The sequence below is a fragment of the Crocuta crocuta genome, unplaced genomic scaffold (assembly GCF_008692635.1).
Source record: "Crocuta crocuta isolate KB4526 unplaced genomic scaffold, BGI_CrCroc_1.0 scaffold149, whole genome shotgun sequence".
Taxonomy (NCBI): Eukaryota; Metazoa; Chordata; class Mammalia; order Carnivora; family Hyaenidae; genus Crocuta; species Crocuta crocuta.
Window position 1 is genome coordinate 2,768,172 of NW_027551561.1, and position 11,443 is coordinate 2,779,614.

Consider the following 11,443-nt stretch of genomic DNA (forward strand, 5'->3'; position numbering starts at 1 on the left):
CAGGCCAGGCGGATGGAGGCTCAACTCGAGGGTGGGCAGGGGAAGGTGTGCGGCTCTGTGAAGGCGCCTTTATCAATGCTTTGGGGGAGACACAGGGCCCAGGGCGTGCGCAGAGTCACACGGGGAGGTGAGCTCTCCCAGAGGCAGCCCTGCAGGACTGATGGGCTCAAGACTGGATACTCAAAACAGCAGGGCCCTCTACTGCCCCCTGTGGATGTCTGCAGCGTGTGCACACGACGATACGGTAATGCAAGAAACGTGTGTGGTCTTCAGCCCCGGGTCCTCACACCAAGCTCCTGAAACCCTTGTAATTTCCTGAGAGGAGGGGGTGAGAGGGACATTCTTTGTTGTGATATTTGTCTTACAACATCTGGTCTCAGACCCTGCGACAGGAGCTTCTGAGACCCTAGAAAACTGGGAGTGACAAGTACGTTGTGTGTCAGTGAGATGACTGGTGGTGGGGTGGGGGTGGGAGGGCCTTAAAGAACNGGACCTGGGTCTCTGTGCCCCTTGCCACCTACCTATGTATCAGTTCCATCCGGCTCTTCCAGAGCTGCATCCATTACAACAGACTGATGAGAGTAAATCCACATCCACTGTTCTCCTGAGTTCTGTGGGCCATTCCAGCAAAGGCCTGACCCCAAGTCTGGGACACCTGGACCTATGATTAATGTCTGAAGCATGGGGATTCTGGTGGGACTGAGCCCTTGACCCATGGGATCTGCCACTAACTCCAGGTCAATGGTGTCAGAATCCAGTCGACTTGCAGGACGCCCAGGGAACCCAGGAGGTTGGTGTTGTGGTGGAGGCGGGGGGGGCCCTCACACACATTCGGTATCAGAAGTGTGAGTAGGGGCACCTGGCTCGCTTGGTCGGTGGAGTGTGCAACTCCTGACCTCGGGGTTGTGAGTTAGAGCCCCATGTTGGGTGGAGAGATTACTTACAAAAAAATCTTTTTTTTTTTTTTTAGAAGTGTTGTAAGTAAAAACAGCTCAGAAAATCCAGACCTACTTATAAACACATCTGTTGAATGACTCTGGAAGTTGTAAACAGAGTCACAGAAAACACAGAAATACTCAGAATTCAATCAAAAATAATTTTCAGAGTTCTGCGGTGCTATGGCTGAGTATAAAAGAACAGACAAGTCCTTCAAGTTCAAAGGTAGCAGAGTTAGACCCGAGGCAGTTAAAACTCCTCAGATGCAAACAGAGGTGAAATCCGACGAGGGGCTGGCACGGCCTGGCAAGGAGCTTCCAAGACTCGAGAGAAGCATCACAAGTGATACCAAACCAGGGCGGGAGGCACAAGGCTGGGAAGGGGGGACTGTCCCCAGTGTATCGAGGGGCGTGAGGACAGAGCGTCCCTGCCAAGAAGGCGGTGTCCCCTGTGCCTCCAGCCCGGCTGCAGGGCACGTGCCGTCACCTCTGCCTCAGGACCGGGCTCAGCACCACGACAGATGCCCAAGAAATGATTCCTGAAGAAACGCCTGAACTACCAGAAAGGAGAGCAAGGAGGGAGGAAGGGAGAAGGGAGGGGCGGAAGGAAAAGAACTCCCGGCTTGGAACCCACGTGCCCCCCCAGCTTGTCCTAAAGGGGCAGCCGATCCCCGAGAAAAGGGTCGGCCTGTGGAACCACACACGGGAACGTGACCCAGGACAAGGGCTCACACACGCACAGGAGTTCGGGGGGCAGGTCTGCTCCATGGGGAGGCAGCATGTGAGCTGCGAGGACGGAGATGAGGTCAGGGGAGGGAGGCCATGAGAGATGGCAGGTGTGTGGTGAGGAGGGTGTAGATAGGGGGCAGGAAGTGGGGCTGCAGAGGTGGTTGAGACCAGCCTTTGGTTTTCCACAGCCATGAGGGCTTCTTGGCGGGGGATGAATATTACTGGGAGAGTCGATCTTCTGGAAGGTTCACTGGGAGCTGCTCTGCATGTTGATGCGTACAGCAGACTGGGGCAGAGGGGGAACGGGTGGAGCAGGGGAATGGAGGTGTGCCTGGTGCAGTGGAACCCTGAGAACACAGGGAGAAGAGCCCGGAACAGGCCCCTGCTGAGGACATGGCGGAGGAGAAATCCACGAGACAGGGGGACAGGGAACAGCCAGGAGAGGGGGAGGTGTGGAAGGAGAGAAGAAGGGATTTAGGCGTAGCCCAAGTGTCTGAAAACAAAAGCAAATGAAGCAAGCGGAGAATAGGGAGGTCAGTGACTGCAAATATCCTGACTCACTGACATGTGACCTCGTCTGATTTTAGGCTTGAGACGTAACTACAGGTCAACTGGAAAACGGCACATTTAGGGGTGCCTGGGTAGCTCAGTCAGTTAGGCGTCTGACTTCGGCTCAGGTCATAATCTCACGGTTCGTGGGTTCGAGCCCCGCGTACGGCTCTGTGCTGACAGCTAGCTCAGAGCCGGGAGCCTGTTTCAGATTCTGTATCTCCCTCTCTCTCTCTCAGAAAAGAAAAAAAAAAAAACAAAAAAACATTAAAATTATGTTTATTGCCTGTCTCTTTCTGCCAGAATGTAAGCTCCATAAGGTCAGGGACTTTTTTTTTTTAGGTCATCAGCGGACAAGCACCTGGCATACGACATGCACGCGACTACCTTTTATTAAATAGAACATGAACAGGAGGTGCCGGTGACCTGAGAGGCCAGGGGCAGCTCAGTAGTGGAGCCAGAAGAACAAGGGATGAAGCAGATTCCCTGAGCTGCTTGAGGGCAGGGGCCATGACCTTCCCATGCTGGTGGCCCTTGCAGCACGAGCCAGGTCACATAGTAGGAGCCAAGGCTACAGCTCGAGACTTTTTTTAATTCATTTTATTTTACATTTTTTTCTTGAGAATTTTGGTGTTCGAGAAAAAGAGGAATGGTAGCTGCTAGGGACTGAATGTGTTCCCCACAAACCCCTAACCTAGGGACGGGGCCTGTGAGGAGATGATAAAGGTTAAATGGGGTCAGAAGGATGGGGCCCTGATCGGATAGGGCTAGTGTCCTTGTGAGAAGAGGAAGAGACACCAGTGAGGGCCCCGTGAGAGGTGGCCATCTACGAGCCAGAAAGCGAGCCCTCACTCGAATCGAATCGAATGGAGGCTGGATTTGGACATCCCAGCCTCCAGCACCGTGAGAAACCAAGGTCAGCTGGTTAACTGTAGTGTGCACGATGGTGGCCCGGGCAGCCCGAGCCAGCAGCTTTCACGGCTAAGGGAGACCTGAGCATTCCGTGAAGTGCATGGCACTGAGCTAATAGAGAAAGAGAGACAAGGAGGCAAGAAAGGGAAGGGAAACTGGAACGGGCAAGAGCAAGATTCTAGAAGAACGGAGGCAGAATGTCAGAAAGCCCTGATGGTATTTCTTCCAACAAGGAAGAAGCAAGGCGATGGGGGAGACACCCCGACATTCTAGGCGATGCACCTGATGACATAACAGAGATGTTTTATGGCAGAGAGGAGGGGACGGAGTCTTCAGGAGAAACTGTGCCGTCAGACACACCAACAGGGAGGAAGGGGGCCGCGCTGGAGCTCGGCTCGTGGTCACCAGGGGAACCCCGGGCCAGCCCTGCCCTCTCCCTCATCGCTCTGCTTTGTTCCAGCCGGCGCAATGCTGTTCCCCGCAACCCCCACCCCTGCCCCAGAACAGGCACTTTTCTACCTTCTGTTTGGGTAGTCAGGGCAGCGGGATGCGAAAACTCATGCCGTTGTACAGGCACGCCACGTTTTATCACAGTCGCTTTACTGCACTTGAGAGATAATGCGTTTTGTTGTTGCTGTTTTACAAATTGGAGGTTTGTGGCAACTGTGCTCAAGCAAGGCCACCGGCTCCATTAAAAAAAGTTTTTTTTTTTAATTGTTAATCATTTATTTTTTGAGAGACAGAGCATGAGCAGGGAAGGGGCAGAGAGAGACGGAGACACAGAATCTGAAGCAGGCTCCAGGCTCTGAGCTGTCAGCACAGAGCCCGACGCGAGGCTTGAATTCTAGAACCGTGAGATCGTGACCTGAGCTGAAGTTGGACGCTTAACCAACTAAGCCACCCAGGCGCTCCGACTGGTGCCATTTTTTCTAACAGCATTTGCTCATTTCATGTCTCTGGGTCAACATGTCAGGAATTCTCGCAATATTTTAAGCTTTTTTATCATTATTACACTTGTTATGGTGATCTGTGATCAGTGATTACAACTCGCTGAAAGGTCAGATGATGGCTGGCATTTTCTGGCAACAAAAAGAGTTTTTGATTAAGGTACGTCGTTTTTTAGACATGATGCTACTGCACACTTAGCAGGCTACAGTATACAGCAATGATTTTATCACATGGTGTTGATCACATGGCCAGGATTAACTGACTTAATACATATGAAAACGGAACCATGTTTAGCACATAATAAACACTCAATAAAAAGACTACACGGTAGGGACGTGGCTCAGCCGGTCAAGGCTTCAACTTCGGCTCAGGTCATGATCTCTTGGTCTGTGAGTTCGAGTTCCGCATCAAGCTCTCTCCCACTTGTGCTCTCTCAAAAATAAATATTTACAAGACTACACCGTAGTGTAAACATAACTTTTATAGGCAATAAAAAAACCAAAAAATTAATCTGGCTTTACTGAGACATTGCTTGATTATGGTGGTCTGGAACCGAACCCGCGGCATCTCTGAAGTATACTAGTACTTGTTAGCACAGCGCCGCTGACGGGTAAGGTCGTTATGAAATGCTGCACGAGAACTTTCTAATGACGTGTGCCTCTACCAGCAACCAGACGCCCTACTGCACATGGAACCCCCATAATGCGACAAAGCAGAAGACAGTAAGTGACCCCGAGGCCAGAGGGAGGCAGAGGCAGGAGACGGGCACTGAGGCAGCAGCCCCCCTCTGCCCACAGGGAGGCCTGCCATGAGCCCCAGTGCGAGGCCTGGTCACGGTGGGCGCTCAGTGCGTCCATCAGAAATAGCAGTGGACAATCTGCCTCTGGGATTTCTCTTCCAGTCCAGACTGAGTGGCACTACTGCACTGATCACAAGTTCAAGGACCTCAGCATGGTGCTCAAGGCCCTCTAAGGTGTGGCATCGTTGACCGTATTGGCCACTCAGCCCTACGGTACAGTACAGGTATCCACTCTGGCCTCTGCCCCAGACACTCCCTATCTAAATCCCGTCCTCTCTAAGGCCCTGCTCCAGAGCCACCTCTTCTAGGAAGCCCTCCTGGTTCAAGAGCTCCAAGCCAGAGTCTCATCTGGACTCAGATTAGCCCACGGCACGGCCCTTCATGAGATGTTGCCTTGAGAGGGACCCTGTGCTGTTCTCTACACTAACTCCTCCGTGCTTTAGTGCATGTCCGGCTTGACAGGGCCAGAGGCAGACAGATCAAGGTCAGCAGGCAATGCCCACCAGGCTGCCTACAGGAGGGAGTCCTAAGGCTGAGCCCAAGAGGTCAGTGTCAAGGACGCAGTCAGCACAAACACTGTGCCAGGGAGACTATAAACCTGAGAGTGAGGAACAGCAGGTGGGGGTTGGGAGAGCAGGTAGGTCTGCCCTGAAGAGAGACTAGCACAGAAGGCAGGGACCGTATGCAGGGCCGTATGCCCAGCGGGGCTGGCCCGACGCGGAGGTGGCTGGCTGGCTGGCTAATGCTGGGCTTGACCTGAATCTCACATTCCATCACTGTGGCTGCCGGCCGCTGCTTGCCTGGGCACACGGCCTCTCCAGGTCAGCTTTCTGATCCTCAACTGAAGGCTCCTTGAAGCCACGACCACATATATGCTTCCCACCCCCACCCTGCCGGGGCCTTAAGAGACGATGCCAAACCAGCGTGTCTCTGAGAACCCCCCTTCTCTTCCCCCTCAGTCATGGTCAGCCACTTTCTGGCTAAGTCACCCCTAACAACCGCGCTCCTATGTCTGTAGTATTTATAGGTTGACAGCTGGGGAATCTAAGAGCTCCCTTTTCTGCTGTCTGAAGGCAGACAGAAAATGACCCATTTAAATTTTCTGTGCCCTGCCCAACATTTTACAGGGCACCCTCCACTACGTGTGTCCAAAACTTGTGTCGAATCTCGCAGAGCTGGTGACCTTTCCTTATGAGATCTCATCACAGAGCAGAGGGACGGCACAGACTGTCACCTCAAACTGCCCATGCATGATGTAGAGCACCTTCTGGTAATTATTAGCTTCAAGTGACCCCAAAGCCTTAGCACTGACCATCAGGAATACCTACATCATGCTGGTCCCCACATCCAGAAAAGGGCAGCTCCCTACCTTGGAGAGAAAAGATTCTGCTCACTGATGGCACCTGCTTGGGAAGAAAGGTGCCTCTGTGTGGAGTGGCCCCGTGCTGGAGCAGCACCTGTTCTGCCCTCTGGGACAAGTGTCAGTCTTTTTTTTTTTTTTTAATTTTTTTTACATTTATATATTTTTGAGAGATAGAGTGAGACAGAGCACAAGAGGAGGAGGGTCAGAGAGAGAAGGAGACACAGAACCTGAAGCAGGCTCCAGGCTCTGAGCTGGTTGTCAGCACAGAGCCCAACGCGGGGCTCGAACCCATGAACCATGAGATCAGCACCTGAGCCGAAGTCAGACGCTCAACCGAATGAGCCACCCAGGCGCCCCCAAGTGTCAGTCTTCTAAGCCCTCGTACAAAACGGCACTTACTGGACCAACACTTTCTAGTTCCTCAAGACATCATCATACTCTGCTCTCTAGATATTTCCCAATGTAAATCTCCTCCTGTCCACTCAAGGGCAGCACTGGGCTGCTCTTCTGGTTTCTTATTTCCCACTGAGCTCAGTGCACAGGCTTGGTAATTAGCGGGATCTCAAGAAAGAGACGCCTATGCATTTAAATCTCTCTCCCTTTCTTCCAAAAAGGATCAGAGGCTGCTTAAAAAGTGCATGATATAGTACAACAAAAACAGATGAAAATACCTTCCTGAAGGGAAAACAGGAAAGGAAGAGTAAATGAAACCAAGGTCAAGGGCATGTGACAAAAAAGGTGAGATTGCAAAGTTGCTAAAGGCGGTTACAGATTCAATTCTGGGTTGTCTAGGGACTAAAGGAAAAAAAAGAAAAAAATTGTGGTCCATAATGAAATTCAACATGTACAACAGATGAAAGAAAAAACCAAAAACAAAAATCCACCACTTGCTCAAGAGCAGCTCAGCTTCTGCTGGGTACCATAGGATAATTTCTTAAGCATAAATTCCACAAGTGGGATTTCTAAATTAAAGGTTTTGTAGATTTTTAAAGGCCTCTGATGTATATTGCCAACTGCTCTCCTGAAAGGTGGTGTTGATTTACATTTCTACTAGCAGTCTACTCTCTTCCCTACACTGGGGATTCTCTTTTGGCGGAGATGGTGGGGGTGGTGGGAGTTCTTTGCAAATGAGATAGATACAAATTCAATGTTTTCATCTGTAAATCATGGAAGTAAAGTACGCTGAACATTTTCCATGTCATGAAAATGATATGATTATGTCATACCAATGTACTAGATGAACTGCCTACCTCCTATCTTATACATTCTTTTGACTAAATCCTCTCTTTTTGCATTGGTGTCTAAGGAGAGCTTTTTTTCTTAGGAAAGATACTGGTTATTTGCCATACATGTTATTAATATTGTTGGTTGCCTTTGTTTAAGTTTTTTGACATCCAAAAGTTATTTTTTTATTGTAAAATGTAATTTCCTCCTTCTTTTCCCTCCAAGTTAATCAGTGAAATGCTTATTAAGTGCCTACTCTATGCCCAGCACTGAAATCTCCCAATTTTACTGAGAAAAGAGAGGATAAATGGGGGCCCTGGGTGGCTCAGTTGGTTAAGCATCTGACTCTTGATCTCAGTCCAGGTCATGGGCTCACAATTCATGATTTTCAAGACCCACTTTGGACCCTGCACTGACACAGCAGAGCCTGCTTGGGATCCTCTCTCTCCCCCTCTCTCTCTCTGCCGCTCCCCTGCTTGTGCTCTCTCTCTCTCTCAAATAAACTTTAAAAAGAGAGATAGAGGATAAGTAACTAGCTCAAGGTCACTCAGCAGTAGGACGTAGGGATGGGACTGGGCTGTTGGTGGCCTAGACTAGAGTGGTGGTATCAGGGAGGGTAGAATAAGACAAGAAAGGGAAACAATGTCCCAGGCAAAGATCCAAGAGGCCCCAAGCTTGGCAGAGGTAAGACAGTTGACCTTCTTCTTGGTCTCCATGTGTAAGATGCCTCCCCAGTCATCAGTGAGGGCATGCTCCAAGGCCCAACCATGTCACACAGTCACATCTTGTGTGACTCATTTGTGTGTGAATACATACGTGCACACAGACATGTACAAGAGCTGACAGAAAGGGACAGGAGAAGCCAGGACACGACTGAAGGAGTTAGAGCAAGACTTACGTCAAAGACACCTGCTGGTGAGGGAAGAGAGAAGACTCAGGAATGTCCCAATATTGCTGTAAGGACCAAGAAGAGAAATCCGTGGTCCTCAGAGGAAGCAGGGCACAGCCGCGCATAGACACGGGCCCTGAAGGGCAGCAAGGTGTAGGTAACACTAAGGAAAGGCCTGGAACTAGCCAGCCTACCAATGGGTCTCACCTGGAGCCCCTCCAAGAGCTTCTAGTCACAGCCTAGGAACTAAGGCTGAGTAATATTCACACTGGCTGGTTGCACTTGTTTCCCACTGTACAGTGACAATAGGATCGTTGCATCTCCTTTCAGTAATTCGCAGAGTTACCTTTAGGGTGAAGATCTGAATCCTAGGAGCAAGAAGGTGTTTTCATTCATTCATTTTTTTTTTTTTTAATTTTTTTTTAATGTTTTTTTTATTTATTTCTAGGAGAGAGAGAGAGAGAGNTCTGAGCTAAAGTCGGGTGCTTAACCAACTGAGCCACCCAAGCGCCCCGGGACTGTGTCCATTTTTACTAAAGATTGTATCTCCCATGTCTGGAAGAACACAATACCTTCTAGTCAGCCCTCAGTAAATACTGGTTGAAGGAACAAATGAATGAATGAATGGGGAGGCCTGAAGTTTTACTTATCATCACAAAGTGGCAATTTAACGCTCTGGTCAGTCCCACTGGCCAAAGGTCGCTCCTGACACTCATCTCAACAGATAATGCTCCTATGCCAAGGCACTCATGTTTTAAGTCTCTGTGCAAACACAGTGCGGGAAGGAAAAAGTCTGTGGCATCTTCTTTAAGTTACTCAACTTGGTACCTTCTGGACCAGTAAGCAACGTTATTATCACTAGGCTTTTGTTTGCAAAGGGAGCTGCTTTCATCTTTTTCTTTTTTTTTAATCTTTTTTTTTTATTACTAGGAGTCATGAGCCTCCTCGGGATGCCTGAGTGGCTCAGTCGGTTGAGCATCCAACTTTTGATTTCAGCTCAGGTCATGATCACATAGTTGTGGGATCGAGCCCCATGTTGGGCTCCACGTTGATAGCTCAAAGCCTGCTTGGGATTCTCTCCTCTCTCTCTCTCTGTCTCTCCCCTGCTTGTGCATGTGCGCGTGCTCTCTCTCTCTCAAAATAAAAATAAATAAAAATAAATGTGCAAGTGTGGTCCCTGGGCCACCAGCAGCAGTGTCACCTGGGGGCTTGCTAGAAATCAGGATCTCAGCCCCACCCCAGCCAGACCCAGGGAATCTGAATCTGCATTTTCACAAGATCCCTAGAGGACTCATGCACATATGAAATGCAGAAGCACCGGCTTAAAATTAAATATTAATTTTTTGGAAACTTTAGCTCCAAACAGAGCTATATGCTTACTCTAAATGGTGAAGAAAAAGCTTAAAAAGAACTTGATGAGTTCTCCCAGCAGCTGTGGAATTTGTGGCTAAATTTTGATTTAGGCTTTTTTTTAAACTCCCTCTAACGCAAGCAGCATGGAGATCTCAGATATTAGCTGTGTCTGTGTAGGGCTAACCAGGATCTGGTAGAACTGCTTCAAGGAAATGAGTTTAATTCTTCTCTTACAAGTGAGATGTAATTGACATATAAGAATGGATATATTTCTTAACAGGCCAGCTAAGTGCTTTACCAAGAGAAAACTGGGTGGGTGAAGGCTGGGAAGGAGGTTTCACATAACAGAGAATAAAAACACAGTTTGTCTCACTTAATAACACAGTTTGTCTCATGGTGTTCTGGAAAACACCATGATGAGTACTTCGAGTCCCATTTTTCAACACTGGACAGGGATTTTCTCACCGAGAAGGTACTTGCCACTCAGCCCTCACTATTGTGCCTCAGGAACCGTGAAGTGCTTTACATACGTCATCCTACTAATGCTCCTAGCAATTATTTGTGGTGGGGATTTACCATGCCCATTTTGCAGATGAGGAAACTGAGGCTCTGAGAGTCTGACTGATGGAACCAAAGATCACTCTTAGGTCTGTTTCACAGTAGAGCCCTCAGGTTAGGGGTTTTGGCCAAGTTATTTGGGAGCGTGAGCTCCATGGCCCAACTGCATGAGAACCCACTAGGTCACGTGGTGAGAAGTAGCTGTTTGACCTGGACTAGTCCTTTTTTCTTTAAATGCCTTTAATGAAGTGTAATTTACATACCGCAGAATTCACGGCATGTCATTTCTGAGACGGTAAGGGACATGAACATATATGGAAATAAAGCTGTCCTTTCCCCTCTACAAGAAAAGCCAAAGAGGTGGTGAGCCCAGATGAGCAGGTCTCCAGGGACCCCCGGGAGTCAGGAACGCCTACCTTGGATTCCGTACAGCCGGTTGAGGCGTGACCGCCGGGCCTCGTCGGTGTAGGGGACAGCGAGCCAGGGCATCTCACTGAAGTACTGTTTGAACGAGTCCTCTGACCTAGAGGCACACGTGGAAACAAGGCTCTGTGCTCCCCGAAAGCACCACCGCAGGGTCCCCCCCCTCCACCAAGTTACGCCCAGGGCTCTGCAGACACCAGCGCCTCTGAACATGGCACCCCTCAAACACCGGGCTACAGGGGGACATTATCCTACCCCTTCTGGTGACCACGCAGCAACAGCCTCCACACGACGGGTGGATGGGGACGGAGCCGCCAGGCCATTTCAAGTGGCCTGTTCCCGTGGATCCTACCAGCTGAACTCGCGCCCAGGTTTCTATTTCCAACACGGGCAGGTGGTAGTTTTGTAAGCAGCCTACAGGTACAGCGACATTGCGCCCCCCAAACTTCTCATTTGTGCACGTAACAGTCTTGGGTACAGGAGCACAGTTTTAACTGAGCACAGACCTGTGGCTCTGTATGAACAACTCTAGGAATGACAGGGGACGCCTCGGTGGCTCAGTCAGTTAAGCGTCCGACTTCAGCTCAGGTTATGATCTCACAGTTCGTGGGTTCCAGCCCCGCGTCAGGCTCTGTGCTGACAGCTCAGAGCATGGAGCCTGTTTCAGATTCTTGTCTCCCTCTCTCCCTGACCGTCTCCTGTTCATGCTGTCTCTCTCCCTCTCTCTCTCAGAAATAAATAAAACATTAAAAAAAAAAAAA

The 11,443-nt window shown here is 49.7% G+C and overlaps 1 protein-coding gene across 1 annotated transcript in view; it reads right to left on the bottom strand.

The window, feature by feature from the left end:
- The window catches only part of NXN (nucleoredoxin), a 159,869-nt gene that overhangs the window by 13,101 nt on the left and 135,325 nt on the right, over positions 1-11,443 (bottom strand). The window contains exon 5 of the mRNA XM_077749655.1: positions 10,676-10,782. Coding sequence (XP_077605781.1) covers positions 10,676-10,782 — 107 coding nt within the window. The remainder of the gene's footprint in view (positions 1-10,675; positions 10,783-11,443) is intronic.